This window comes from Lepidochelys kempii, chromosome 1, assembly GCF_965140285.1.
Source record: "Lepidochelys kempii isolate rLepKem1 chromosome 1, rLepKem1.hap1, whole genome shotgun sequence".
NCBI lineage: Eukaryota > Metazoa > Chordata > Testudines > Cheloniidae > Lepidochelys > Lepidochelys kempii.
Window position 1 is genome coordinate 154,471,007 of NC_136380.1, and position 15,754 is coordinate 154,486,760.

Sequence of the window (15,754 nt, forward strand, 5' to 3'; positions counted from 1 at the left end):
TACCCCTGTCTGTGTCTCCCCCAGGGGCTGAGGCTGGGAGTGGAACTGCAGCCAGTCCACAGTGGGGGACAGCTGCCAGGCCCACAGCTGGGTGGGCTGGGAACAGAGCTGTGGCCAGGCCGCGGTGGGGATCGGCAGCTGGGCCCCCAGCAGGTGCGAAGCTGCGCTGAGTCTGGGACGGGGCCAGGTGTGGGGCCGGGGACACACCCAGGGGTGGGGCAGGAGCAGAACTGTGGGTGGGGTGGGGCTGGATGGTGAATCCTCTCCTCCCCCGAGGGGGGCCTGGCTCAGGCCCACCACGCCCCCCTATGGGGCCTCACCTCACACTTTTGGAACCTCTGTTTATACTGGTACAAAAAACGTGTGTAGACCAGCCCTAAGATGCCCACCTAGGCCTGTTATTTTGTTTGAAGCCTCTGTGGGCATGTCTGCATTACAACGGGGAGTGAGTCTCCCAGCCCAGATAGACAGATTCACACTAGCAGGTCTTGAGCTAGCATGTGAAAAATAGTGCTGCGGATGTTCCAACTTGGGCTCTGAAGCCTAGGGGGTCAGGTGAGCTTGGGAGTTGAAGCTTCTGCTTGAGCTTGACCATCCCCACTGCTACTTTTAGCACGCTAGCTCAAGCTCTGCTAGTGTAAGTCAGTCAATCCAGACAGAGAGACTCAGTCCCAGCTGCAGTGTAAACATGCACAGGGCCTACTGCAGATACCCTCACATTGCTCACACAATCTTTGTCTATGTAAGGAAAAATACCCATTGCTGACAATTGATGTCAGCAATGGGTGTGGGGTGCCGAACACAGTGTAGCTGAGTGTGACCAAAGAAAAACTCTATTCCAGTTTAATCACGTCTTTTTACGCTTCGTGCTGGGCTCTACCATTGCTTCCCCCCTCCCCAGTTAATTTGTCTACAGAAACCAATAAATCCCTTCCGACTGGTCCAAAAAATATGTTAGTTGACCTTTAGGGCGTGCCACTGATGCAGCTATTTGTACAAAGCATTTACTTGGGCGGAGATGCAGTTAAAAAGGGTGAGTTTTTAAAATGTGTCAACACTCCTGTGTAAACAAGGTAATTTGTTTTTTAACATATATTAGCTGTTACAGGTCAAACCTAGGTTCCCCTCTCCTCCGCAGAGTTGGTCCCCTATCAGCTAACCGGTGTTAAAAAAAGAAAAATTACCTTGTCTAAAATGTGTTAGCACCCCTGTGTGTAGACAAGGTAATTTTTTTTTAAACACCTTTTTAGCTGATAGGGGACCAACTCTGGGGGGAGAGGGGAACCGGGGAACCTAGGCTGGACCTGTAACAGCTAATATATGTTAAAAAACAAATTACCTTGTCTACACACAGGGGTGTTAACGCATTTTAAAGACACAGCTTTGTACCTAGTGTGGTGGATATCACCTTAGGGTGAGGATTTTATTAAGTTCTTTTGCTGGGTTTTTGGCCAAGTCTCGTAACTGACTTTGGGTCAATTTGTTAATAGCCATTTTGTTAGTAAGCTAAGGCATTTCAGTTTTGTACGTGTGCTCAAGGAAGCATGAGAAGCTCATTTTGTAAATCCCCAAAATAAGTTTAAATACATAATGCTGTAATCTTAAGCTTAGAGTGTTAATTTAGTTGATTGTTAGGTATGATTTGATATGGGAATAGGTTTCTTTTGTTGCTCCCTGCACCTATGGTAGATGACAAAAGTGGCTCTTCATCAGCTATTACTTAAAGATCACTGTTTTATACCAGGAAATTTTTCCAATACACTATTCCTTATTTCATGTTCAATAGCACACAGAGGCGCCAATCAGGATTGGAGCCCCCATGTACTAGGCATTGTACAGACATATGTGAACACACAGCCCCAAATTGGCTTTCAAAGTGCTTTACAGAAGCCTAATGGGATAAGGATGGTATGGTCCCCATTTTCAGGATGGACAAAGGGTGACACCCCGAGGTTAAGGTCTAGTCTACAAATTTAGATCTACCTCGCTCCATTGCTCAGGGCTGTGAGAAAATTTGTACCCTGAGCGCTGTAGTTAGGTTGAACTAACCCCCATGTAGATGCTGCCAGGTTGACATAAGAATTCTTCCATCAGCCTAGCTACCACCTTTTAGAGAGGAGGATTAACTACATCGACAGAACGCCCTCCCTGCCCCCATCTATGTAGGAAGTATCTATACTCCGGCACTACAGTACCATAGCTGTGCCACTGTAGCATAAACATACCTTTAGTATTTGGCCACTGCAAAGGAGCAAGACAATGGCAGTGAAGGGAACAGAGCATACATCTCCTGATTACACATACAGTGCAGGCCAGCCAGGAGCAGTGAAACTTTCTTAGAAGTGTGTGGGGGCCACCAGAGCTTGAACCATGGCCCTGCCCCAACATCAACCCTTCTCCTTGAGCCCCTGCCCTCACACTGCCCTTTCCCCCAAGCCCCCACCCCCATACCACACCTACTTCCCAAGCCCCCACCCTCACACTGCCCAGTCCCCCAAACTCCTACCCCCCACCCCCCAGGCTCTCAGCACTTTTAAAAGTGGTGGGGCCATGGCCCTCCAGACCCCTCCTGTTCCAGCACCCTTGAGGCCAACTTCTAGCAGAATCATACCTTGGAACATACACATTTAACATAGCAGGGATGTTTCAACAAGAGCTTCTCAGTGATTTGTCTGATTTCATTGTAAATTGCCTGTGTACAATTATTACATCAGCTTTAGGAGGATTAATAGCCTCAGTACCAACTAAGCTAGGAAACTACTAGTCGTTGTGAAGGGTTGCTGAATGTGTATGCATATTGCTAGATAATAAATTAAACAAACATTTTGTCCCAAACAGAAGGACTCAGAATGTGCAAAATGGTGAGTAATTAGGTAAAAAGCAGCTCTGCCTATTACACAGGAATTTAAGAATGTCCCTGAAGACTCCAGAGGGGGCCTGGACAGAGTAACTTTACCCAGCAAGTTGAGTATTGTTTCTAATAAAGCTTTCTTTAACGCTCCAGGAATTGGGGCCCTCAGCTTGTGTACATCTGCCAGGGCCTGCATCCCAAAGGGTTGCATGTCCACCAGTGTTGCCTCTTTCTCAGAAAGACTGCAACATTTCCCCCTCCTGAAGATGGAGCCATAGTGCTGAAGCACTGTGGTGCAAGTGGCGAGCATTCTGGGTTGCTTCTTTCCCAGAGTGCTCTCTGCTTTCCTCAAAAGGACAACAGAGAATATTTCAGCCAGGGAACAGCTATTTTAAAAGTATGCCATATAGAGCCTACATAGGGTGACCAGGTGTCCAGTTTTCGACCAGGACACCTGGTTGAAAAGGAATCCTCGCAGCGGGGCTGCCAGGCTCCCTGCTAGCCTCCATACTGCATGGCTCCTGGGAAGAGGCGGCATGTCCCCCCATCTAGCTCCTATGCACAGGGGCAGTTAGGGGGCTCCACAGGCTGCCCCTGCCCCAAGCTCCACCCCCACAGCTCCCATGCCAGGAACCACAGACAATGGGAGCCGGGGGCTCCAACGGATGGGGCAGCATGCAGAGCCACCTGGCCGCGCCTCCACATAGGGACCGGAGCGAGGACATGCCGCTGCTTCCCAGGAGCTGCTTGAGGTAAGCATGGCCCGGAGCCTGTACTCCTGACCCCCTCCCACGTCCCAAACCCTTGCCCCAGCCCTGATCTCCCTCCCCCCCTTCAAACCCCTCAATCCCAGCCCAGAGCATCCTCTTGCACCCAAACCCCTCATCCCCAGCCCCACCCCAGAGCCCACACTCCCAGCCGGAGCACCTGCACCCAACCCCTGCCCCAGCCTGGAGCCCTCTCCCGCACTCTGAACCCCTAATTCCTGGCCCAACCCAGAGCCCACACACCCAGCAAGAGCCCTCACACCCCCAGCCCCCTGCCCCCGCCCGGAGTCCCCTTCTGCACCCCAAACTCCAGCCCAGTGAAAGTGAGTGAGGGTGGGTGAGAGTGAGCAATGGAGGGAGGGGGGATGGAGCAAGCAGTGGGTGGGGCCTCAGAGAAGGGGCAGGGCATGGGCAGGACCGCAGGGCAGGGGTGTTTGGTTTTGTGCTATTAGAAAGTTGGCAACCCGAAGACCACATTGGCTGGCTATCAAGTGGTTCTGAGGATGGATAGAGATGGACTTTCCATGCTGATTCTTTTAGATCTGTTGGGTGCCTTTGACACAATGGAGGATAAAGAGGTGTTGGCCAATTTGGAGAGCCTAGGGAAGTAGATGGAGGTGTTATGGAGTGAGCCCATTCCTTTATTTCTCAGACATCCCAGAAGACAGTAACAGCTAATTACTCATTTGCAGGGTGTACCATGGTTCCCTTCCATGACTGTGGATAGCAGGGCTGCTGGGGTGGGGGGTTGCAGTGCTTTCATTATATAGATAAACCCATCTCTATAGGCCAGATCTTCAAGTCCATCATACAGCTTTAAGCCACCTATACACCCTCCCTCAACCATGTTGAGCCAAGCTACACCAGCCCTGATCTCTGGCGTAAAGTAAAACAGCTGCCCGCTGTTCCCCAGAGGCTAGGCTGGCAATCAAGGTTCATTCAAGCAGAGATGCTTTGGCAACATCCCCTTTCTCCAGCCACGCACACTTCTTTGCTGAGGCCACTGGGGGTGTCATGGGCACCACTATGGTAATTCTGTGCTCCTGTATGATTTCCTTATATAGAAAGAATTATTCCCTGGCCAGCTGAGTCAGGTTTTAGGCAGCTTTGCATCACCAGAGCATTGCAGCTGCCTTAACTGGGCTCAGGGTCTGGCCCTCTATTTCTAGCTCATCTGACATGGCCAGTGCAGGAAATACGGCCAGTCGAAATGTTTTCTGACTAGTTACTTTCAATTTTACATTGATACAAAAGCAATAAACTAAAGCTTGCCCAGTATCCAGCAGAGGCTGAGGCCTGAGTGAGAATTAGCACGTGGAGACTCGTTCCGAATAAGACTGAGGTGGGGCTTTGAAGCTGGGGGAGACGAGACAAAGAAATGCCAGAGATGAGATCAGTTTCCTTGACTGGGGTTGGCTGAGTAACTTGTTACTCACATGAGGCCTGGTGTGTTCTCCAGCTGCTTCTGCATGTCCTGTTAGCAGCAGCTGCTAAGAGTCTGTTTGATCCATGTGATTTTCTTTTGGGGGCTACCCAGGCCTTCTCCTCTTGGAGGTTAGATTAGTTGTGTGCACCGCAGAGGGCTACACCTGAAATCTATTTGGAAATTGCAACTGAATGCAGTTGCTTCTTGTACCAAGGGGCATTTCAAATTGGGAGCCTATTATCCCTATGCGCCATGCCCTGCATTGGCTACAAATTGATTTCCAGGTGAAGTTTAAGGTGAGTTTGGCCTAAATGATTTGGGTCCTGACAACCTTGTGATACCAGGTCAGCTGTAATCAGTTGCGATGCCAAGCTAACAGCCAATGGCTTTTAAATGGGAAGGGCTTGGTGTGACATATCTCCTCCCCACCTCCCTTCATCTGACAGAATTGGTGACCTTCAAAGAAAGCTGCAGGCCTCACCTATTTTCCCAGATTTTCCGGCGGGGGGGGGAACCGGGTTAGGTGCTAAATTGGGGTTTGGAATGCAGAGCAATTTGGAGTGTATTTGTGGTGCATATGGCAGTACATAATGCCCTGCGTAGGTCATTTCCTAGGTTTAAATAAATAGTTTAATAGCCCAACATGCCAAATAAACTTCACACATGCATTTTTGAAACATCCCCTTCAGGTTTGTAAAAACATTTGCCCGAGGCTGCAGCCGCCATCTGTTCTGCTCATTTGAAATTTTGCAGTCTCCTAGCGAGAGCTCTCAAAAAGTGTCTCTCAACCCAAATTGCATACCAGCCTCTGTACAGCGGCTCTATTATCCAGATAAATTCAGGTGTGGACCCAGGCCATGATGCACTGAACCACATCCAGGAGCCCAGGTGAGGGTTAGCAAGATGGCTGTGTTATATTTCCTTTGAACAGCACACCGCAGGGGTTATATGCACGCTGCACAGCGACAAGTCAAATGAAGTTTACAAAAATACCTCTATGGGTACCTCTGTCTAATAGGAACTAAGTCAAAATATATCAGCTCCAGCTGCTGACAGGAAGGGCTATGAAATGAAACACGTTGCAAGTTGGCAGCAAGAGGCTTAGGCCTCATTTACACTTAAAAATTAGATCGACCTAGCTACGTTGCTCAGGGCTGTGAAAAAATTCCAAGCCTTGCGTGCCGTAGTTAGGTTGACCTATCCCCGGTGTGGATGCGGCTAGACTGATGGAAGAATTCTTCCTTCCACACAGTGACCGCTTCTTGGAGAGGCAGATTAACTACATCTATGGGAAAAAACCCTTCTGTCAACATAGGAAACATAAACATTACAGTGCTACACAGGCACAGTTCCAGTGCAGTAACTGTAGTGCTGTAATATAGGCAGACCGTTAAATAATCTTAGTGCACAGTTGCATGGTCTCTATATACCACAAACCTTAGGAATGTATCACTTGTAAAGGGACAAGGTGGGTGAGGTAATAGCTTTATGGACCAACTTCTACACTGCTATAGCTACACTGCATACAATGCTTGTAAAGGCAGCAGGCCAAATTCTGCTCTCAGAAGCCTGAATGTAAAATTTAAACTGACTCAAGTCAGTGGAGCTACTCTGCATTTTCACTGCTTTAACAGAGAACAGAATTTGGCTGGAGGTGTCTTAGGGTATTAAGTTCCATTAAAATAATTCCATTATTTTCAAAGGTAGGTTTAAAAGGAATTGAAAGAGGTTTTTAACTGCAGTAATTAGTGCTGTCAAGTGACAACTTAAAATCCATTCAGCCTGACATACTGACAGACATAATGATATGCAAAGAAACCCATAACTGTCATGGGACTCATTGCTAATCAAAACACCCACACAAGAAAGAGCCATATTTAGAAGCAATCTCGATGTGGATATTGGTGGGGGTTGTGCTGGAAGTATCACTTCCCCACCGCCAGCTTTTGAGCAATATCAATGGTTACCTCACCAGTGCAGCACTGAAGGAGTTAAACTGATTCTCTAGATTCTTTCCAGGAGGATCACAAATACTGAAGTAAACAGATTTTTGTGCAATAGAGAAACCAGGCCAAATTCTGACCTCAGCTGCATCCAGGCATCAGACTTCAGTGGAGTTTCAGGAGGTAAACAAGGCAGTAGGCTGATTCCTGGCAAAGGGCCCCGGTGGCCAAAAATACACTCACACAGCACAGCAATAATTTGTGTAACACTAAGCACAGTTTCAGCTCAACAGCAGCCACAATGGACGTTCCCACACTTACTCTAGCCGTATTGCCAACCCCAAACATTACTAAATCATGAGTCAGACCCCTCCCCCGCCAAATCACAGGATTGCCTTAAAAATCATGAGCTTATAAAAATACAATTTTTAATTGCCTTCTGGTTTTGAACCTTTAGAGTTCACATTTTCCAGCTTTTCTGTTCTTTGCAGCCATGAGTGCTAGGCACTTTCACTATATATATAAAATACACATTTGAGATCCTCACATATTCACATGATTCCAGGAGCTGGGACAACCAGAAAACCCCCAAATATCACAAGAGTTGGCAACATGCTATGTGAACCACAAAACTACAGCAATTTGTCCACAGAGCTTGATGTTCACAAATAGGCAGCCTGACCCAGTAACATCACAGCTAGCTCCAGGCAGAGAAAGGTGGCCTGGTCATTTGGGAGTTGCTCACTTACAGTCAGACCAGTGCACTCCAAAGGAATGTACTAAGCCATATGTGTTGTAATAGAGTCAGACGGGCTTCTCAGTGTGAACTAACAACTTTGTGCTCAGTAAACCATCTAAACAATGTGTTTACTCTGAAGCCTAATGCCCCATTAGAGGTTAACTATTTCACTGCTGATTATTTTGGTAGGCACATGAAGCTCCAATGCTTATCTAGTGCGGTTGGACCCTGGGATGGATATTGGGAATATACCCTACCAGTTTAAAGAATAACCTACTGTTGTCAGTACTGGTACTTCCTGTGCCAGCCTCTCTCCCCCTGACGCTCAGTGCCTGGGCTGACTGAATTACTCACCCCCCTGTCTAGGAAAATGCAGGGAGGGGAAAGAAACTGGTGGCTGTCTATCCTATCCCTTCTAGAGGAAAAAGGAAGCGGGTCCAAACTGTTTGTCACCTGAGTGCCTCCTCTAGAAGTGTATTACCAGCACTCCCGATTTCACTCAAATTTTAGCCCTGAGTCACAGGCCTCACTGAGTTGCCTTTGTCTGGGGGACCCGGAGCCGCTCTTTCAGCTTTTCTGCAGAACTCAGAACCTGCCTGTCCTCCTCCTCCCAGCTCTCACTGCCCCTCTCCCTGTTCCCTTGTCCTGTACCTCCTTGCAGCACCTGCAGCACACAGGGAACAGCAGCAAGTGAGAGAGGCCGCAGGCCCCACCAGCAACAGCAGTGGGCAGTGCCACCATGGGCTCCGGGGCTGGAGCGCCCACGGGGAAAACCCACCGGCAGCCAAGCTCCTCTCTCCGCCCCCCCACCCCACTACACCTCTGCCTCCTCCCGAGTGCACCGCATCCCCGCTTCTCTGCCTACCTCCCAGCACTTGAGGCTGCAAAACAGCTGTTTCACAGCGTAACAAGCTTCGGGAGGAAGGGAGAGGAGGGGGGAGGAGAGGGAACGTGGCACACTCAGGGGAGGAGGTGGGGAAGAGGCAGGGCCGGGGCGGATTTGGGGAAGGGGTTGGAATGAGGGTGGGGCAGGGGCAGGAGCGGGGTCGAGCACCCACCGGCGTTAGCAGAAGTCAGTGCCTAGGGCTGCTACGAAAGGAGGAGGGTGCAGGGAAGTCATAGTATCTGGAGGAGAGAGCAAACACAAAGGGAGGGTTTGGGGTAGAGACAGGAAGGAAGTACAGTGCAGTGTGCAAGGACCTGAGACAGATTGGAGATATGGCGGGGCAGGAGGGGTGGGCACACAAAGGAGAAAGAGGTGGGGAAGGTAGGCCAGGATCTCAGTGTAAGGAGGGGTGAGGAGATGCCAACTGAAGATACCAGGGGACATGCTGGCTTTGCTCCCAAACTCAGATTAACTGGCTCTAGCTGCAGTTCATTTACTGAAAGAGTGAAATTAATTCACCGGAAAAGAAGGCAAAGGGTTTTTCCACCACCCCCCAGGCATTGTTAGTGAGTGATCCCAGCCTCTCTCATTTAATTCTAACACACCCTAAAGAAACCATTATTATTCTGTCAAAAGAGGCTTTAAATATTGCCTCACGTCCTGCATGCAACAGTATTGCCATGTACAGATCCTGTCCTGACAACTCCACACACAAACATCAGCCTGGCAAGCAGAACATACTCTTAGACAGAATGGGTGTTTTCTCTCAAGAGTAATATATACTGTGCATCTCCCCCGGTCCTCTTTCCCTCTCCTCCAGGTTTCATTGCAGGCTGTGTATCAGTGCAAAAGATACATGACGCTTGAATCTGATTCTCATTCATGCCCATGTAATTTAGAGACAACTTCCATTCAGGTCAGTAGAATTGTACCTTTGAACAAACGATGGGAAATCAGAATTGGGCCTGTGGTTTGGACTGGAGCATATCCCTGAGTTTGGGAGGCTTTTAAGCTGAGGGTGCTGTGTTGGTCTGGTTAGTTCAGCCATCGTTATTTCGATTAGCTGAAATCATAAGCCTGTGCTTGCCCAAAAATATAATTACATTCCCCCCCCCCCCTGTTTTGTAATGGCTTTGTTTTAGATTCCTAGTAATGCTATGTTGATGGCAGAGAGCCAGTTCTAGGCTGATTTTTTTGTGGAGTGGTGGTGGTGGGGGGGAGAATGCAGCAGATTGGTTTGTCAGCAATCCCTGTTTTGCTTTGGAGTTTTAAAGGACAGAAACGTTCTTCCAGCTCTGCTAATCCTCCTCTGATACAGAGGATTTTCCTGCCATTAAATGATAGCTTTGGAGGGGAAAAAATGCCAACTCTTCAGAGAGGGACCAGTAGAACTAATGGCCAGGTCCAGAGAAGGATGGCGGATGCGGCCATTGCTCCATTAGGTAAGTGATGTAACCATGAATAAATGAGTTATTTTATTAAGGGTTCGTTGTGGCAGTTCATTGCTGGTTCAATAACGCTGCTGTGTAAAAGCATCTGTAGATCTGATTACGTGATCAGTCTCTAGCAGCCTAATGATTTTTCCTTATTCCCATCCATCTAGGCACATTTCAGTGGTTCACCTCATGTTAAAGATTTGGGCAAGCCCTTGCTGAAAAGCCCTGTGAAGAATAGTACAAAATCGAAGTGTGCACTGAAAAGGTCAGTGACAAAAATAAATAAAAGGAAGAAATCAATACGATGGTCTGAAGCTTAGGGGAGAGAGTTGGTTTAGAAAAACCTTTCTCTGTGGATTTCAATCTTCCTTTCTAGACACAGACTTTATAATGGGATGATGATATGTGTAAATGATAATGGACTGAAATGATCTCCGTTCCTTCCATCTACTTTTAGATCCCAGAAGTTTACTTGCCAGACCTGAAATGCCACAAGTGAATAATCAAGGTGATGTTTGTCATCATTTTAAATGGTGAGCAGTATTTTTATTTTGTGAAAGCCAATAGTAGTTTCTAGGATTAGACCAATCACTTTGAATGTTTTTGGCTAACTATATCATTTCAAACGTTGTCTCCTTGTGCTGCTGAAAACCCAATGCAGATAACTTGTAGGTCTTCTCATTCATTTGTGCAAATATTAAAGTTATTTAAAATAATGTTGCAGTTAAATTGAATTGAGAAAAAATTCTCCCCTCCTCCACCCCCCACTTCTCAATCTCAATCACAGAACCAGTTTGGTGATATTCTGAAACTGACAATATTTTTTCATTCTTTTATATTACACATATTTAATTCAACCAATATTACCACAGATTCTCTGTCTGAGCTGACAGGAGATAAAAGTTCCAGCCAGTATAGCTGCTTGAACTGTACCAGACGTAGCCCAAGGAGCAAATGTGTTTTTTTGGGGGAAAAAAAAAGTTTTGAACAAACAGAGTTTTCCTGTTTCCAGCTGAGATTTAAACACATTCATCATTTTTAAAATTATTTGCATAATAACAGCATAAATGTGTCAGTGCTTTGAATACAGATCTGCTGTCAAAAGAGATTAGAAATGGGATCAAGGTGCAAATTCAGATTGGCAACTAGGTTTGAATTTTGCACCCTCTCAGAATTTGGTGGTGTTCAGGTGAAGGATGTTAGCAGGATGCTTAACTGTAAAAAATAAGGGAAAAAATACTGCAAATCTTCTGATAGTGAGGGGTTCTGCGCTTTTTTTTTTGGTGGGGGGGAGGAGAGTTGTTGCTTGGAGGACATTGTCTTCTAAGGCTGGATTGTCCCCAATAATGGATTCAATATTTTATGCAGACTAGAGAGATTTATTTATAAATAGACAACCTATTGTGTTGTGAAAATCTGCTAGCGGTAGATCCACATTCAGCAGACCAACAAAAAAACTGCTTGTTATTAGAATCTCATCAGACTAGGAAGTGACTTGGCTTGACCTGAACTCAGATGTTTTCTTCAGAAAAGTCAAGGGATTAGAGAGCAAACTGGGAGTCAGGAGACCCGGGGTCTGTACTGAACTTGGCCACTGACTCATTGCATGATTTTGGGCATGTCACTTAGTCTCTCTTGGTCTCAGTTTACATCTTTGTAATGGAAATAATTAATTTAAAATGGCTGCTGTGTAACCGTGACTGAAATCTGTAAATCCTCCACCAACCTTTACGATGACTTGCAAAGGAAAGTTTTCACTAGGTTTGGGCTTTTTTTCCCTCTTCATAATTTACAAAGAGTCTGAAAAGTGTTTTTTTTAAACAATATTATGCTTATTTTTTACCTTGGAATTATCAGGAAAGTCAAATCAGGTCATCTCTTGTTTTGCCGGAGGAGCTATAATGGAAGGGATTTGATTGCTGAATTAGGAAAGGACTTCCTTTATCAAAAATGTTAATTAGTTATTGCAGTTAAATGCATGTTAAGAAAAACAAAACAAAAAAGAATTTTAAACAGTCTGAATAAAATTCCTCCCCCCTTTCAATTATTCTATGTTCATTGACTTGATTCTTGTAGTGTCACCGTTTTGCTAGTTCTCCAGTTCCCACATAGCCTCCAGGGTAATTTCTAAAGTAAAAAACAATCAGAATTTTTTTTGGTGGGGATGCACCCTGCTCCCATGTTCAGGCTTTCTTTATACAACATAAGGGCTCCAATCCTCCAGAGACCCATATGGTCAGACCCCAATGCCTTCATGGAATCCCATTGATTTTAAAGGGTTCTGTCAGGCAGTTTGCTTTGCAGGATTGGGGCCCGAAGAAGGATTTAAAAAAGGCACAAACCCAATTTTAAAAAATTTCTGCACAGGTCACCTTGAAAAGGGACAGAAATGCTCAGAACACCCAGAAAAGCTTCAAACAACAATTTGATTTGTATAGGAAAGCCAAAGAGTCTAGTTATATAGAAGATGGAGAGCTGCTGAAACTTAATCTTTTATAGCAAAATCACCACAAACAAGTGGTTGATCTTCCAAACCACCACACAAGAAGAGCAGGCAAAGGCAGCAATCACTGCACCATTAGTCCCCGAGGAGAGCAAATCTGGCCAGGCACCATTTAGTCTTGCAGCTTGCCTTTGAGGAATGGGCAGTCTCACCAGTGAATGCCCCTTCTGCTACTCAAGGGCCCAGCGTGAAACTCGTGAGGCTGGCAGTCCTGTGAGAGAGTTGGCTAGCAATGAGGAGGACACCTGGTTATTTTTTTTAAAAAGTAGCAGTGATATGAGAGCTGATAAACTGCAACAGAAAAATCACTCAGCAGGCGACACCCTGCCAATGACAATGTCAAGAGCTTGCGGATGCTCTGTTTCATTCCAGTTGAACAGGAGGTGGGACACACCTTGGGAGAGCAAGTACAAAATGAAATGTTTTCAGTTCTCTCCCTGAAGACTGTATTTCTCAGACTTCCAGCTGTGTAGGCTTTCCCTTCACACACAGCCTCATCTGTCCCTGCTTACACTGCCTCCAGTTCCTGCTCCTCTTGTTTGAGTGGAACCAGGGAGTTTTCACCTTCCTCATCACTGTACATCCTTTTGCTTGATCCTAACTACACAGCCAGAACGCTATGGCAGCCACACACTTGCAAGGCAGCCAGGGTGCTAGGAAATAGTAACCAATGGGTAGAGCAAAGCAAGCACAATACCGGAGGCTCAGAGCATCACCTTTAATATGGAATGTCTAGTCTGAGGAAAAATGTGTTTCAAAGATATTCCTGAACCTGCCTTTCCCTCATGTTTTTCCATCAAATCCATTGCAGGAATGGCTTTTTAAATACTACACTTTACTTTTAACTGCTGATAGTTCTCCTTATATTAAAGCTCCTACCCAGGTCACTAGTGGAATAAATTTAAAAATGAATGGACTTATCCCAGGAAAAAGAGGCAAAACCTGTGGACATTGCAATGCCTCAGACAACTAACCACTCCTCCTGCTAGCTGGCAAACCTGCTTGCAGTTCTCCCAAACAAACAAGCCAATCCCCCGCCCAGCTGAAAGACCTGCCAACCCCCAAAGCATCCCAGGCTCAGTCCCAGTGGGAGTACCTAGACATTAATTATGGTGATACTGAGAAAGACGTGACAGAAGGTGGAAACATTCCTAAAAGAATTTAGTAGGAAATAAATTCAACAGGATTATATAGGAACCGACAGAATTTGAGAGAGATTAAATCCATTATAGAATTCCACAGGAGGCCAAATAACCCTTCTTGAGTAAATTCTGTAGGATTCTTCCATGAGAGTTCCTGGTTCTCCTTAAGTGAAACTGTATTTAATGGGTCATTATTAGCGGTCTGGCTAGATCTGAGGCATAAATTAGTCTTTTGGTCATAATTAACATTTATTAACTGCTCCTGTTTCTCTCTCTCCTCTTCCCCCCAACCCCCCGTTATCTGTGTGGCAATTGTACTGCTCCCACCACCAGTCATTCTGTGTATCCCTCACATCCATGCTGTGTGGGCCTGCGTACGTTCCTGCCCTGCCAACTGCGTGTGCACCCAGGAGCGGAGCTGTTCCGTCCTGTGTGACCGTGCCGGCCTTCTGCAGATCCCCAGCGACTTCCCCTGTGAAGCCTCCTCTATCAACCTGGATAAAAACAGTATTAAATTCGTCTCAGAGAGGGCCTTTGGGACCCTGCCTTCCCTCAAATCTCTCTCACTCCAGCACAACAACATCTCCTTCATCACTCCTGGGGCTTTCAAAGGGCTTCCCAGGTTGACTGAGCTTAAAATGGCTCACAACGAATACATCCGCTACCTGCACACTCGCACTTTCACTGCCCTCAGAAAGCTTGTCAGACTAGACCTTGCTGACTGCAACCTTTTCAACATCCCAGACAGGATTTTCATAGAGCTCCCTGCCCTTCAGGAGCTCTTCTGTTTCCAGAACAATTTCCGAAGGATCCCTGGAGCCATACGAGGCATGGAGAATTTGACCCATGTTTACTTGGAGCGAAACAAGATAGAAGCTGTAGCCTATAATTCTCTGCAAGGCCTCACCAGGCTGAAGTATCTTAACCTCCAAGACAACAGAATAAATGTCATTCATGACCAAGCCTTTCAAGATTGTCAGAAAATGGAGTATCTCTATCTGAATGACAACTTGCTTAGTGACCTCCCAGAAAACTCCTTTGATGGGCTGAGATACCTGAAAATGCTCAATCTTGGTGGGAATTTTCTCAGGAATGTGTCCAACACCTGGTTCCGGAACCTGGTTCAACTGGAGGTTCTGTACTTGGACCGAAATAGGGTCAACTACATTGAAGAAGGGGCTTTTGAAAACCTAACCAGCCTGGTCTCTTTGCATTTGAACAGTAACAACATAACTACCCTGCCTTTTTCCGTCTTCCAGCCAGTCTATTTCCTGGGAAGGCTCTATCTTTTCCGGAACCCCTGGGAGTGTGACTGCAGGCTTGAATGGCTGAAGGAGTGGATGGAGAATTACAGACTTGTCAGGGATATTCCTTGTGTCTCCCCCTCCTCAGTAGCTGGTATTGACTTGGCGGATGTGCTATTTGACAGATCACCTGAAGGTTACTGTCTTGACCCAGTGGAGTTAAACGTCACGTCCTACAGCCCAACCCCGACTGAAGAGCCTCACTCTACCACAGAGAGCAAGTTCAGCAGCCTTATCTCCAAACTTCTGCTCCAGGAGGGCCTTCCCGAGGGGATGGCAAACACCTCTGAAATATTAACCAACACCACCCTGTTGGACAGGCTAGGTGATGAGGCTTCTTCAGGGGTGGGGGAATATGCTATCTCCTGCTCTTTCCACCTCCTGGCACTCATTACAGCTCAAGCAGTGATGGTTCTGCAGAGTAAATAACCCAAGGGCTGCCTCAAGCACGTTGCTATTTAAGAACTGAGTTTCTGTAGAATGTAGTCATTAGAGAGGAGCTGATGCTGCAGAGTTCAGATGCTGATCTGACTCCAAATTTCCCGGCAATACAGCGGGTGTTTGGGTCCAGGAGTTTGATTTGGGCCCATCTTTGGAAGTAACTAATCTCCTGGAGGCAGGGATTTTATCTTTTTTGTGTTTGTAAAACCCCATGTACTTTGACAGAACATTATGAGACAGCAGCAATAATAAGGAGTTTGAGCCAACTATTGTCTCTGGGACCGCAGCTTTCCCCCGCTAGATGTGAACTGAAAGG

At 46.6% G+C, this 15,754-nt stretch overlaps 1 protein-coding gene across 1 annotated transcript; it reads left to right on the plus strand.

The window, feature by feature from the left end:
• Positions 1 to 13,986: 13,986 nt before the first annotated feature.
• On the plus strand, positions 13,987 to 15,426 carry NYX (nyctalopin; the record flags this gene model as incomplete). Its single annotated transcript, XM_073328284.1, has 1 exon — positions 13,987 to 15,426. A coding segment is annotated over one exon (1,440 nt), but the record flags the coding sequence as incomplete, so codon positions are not given.
• Between the last annotated feature and the right edge of the window lie 328 nt (positions 15,427 to 15,754).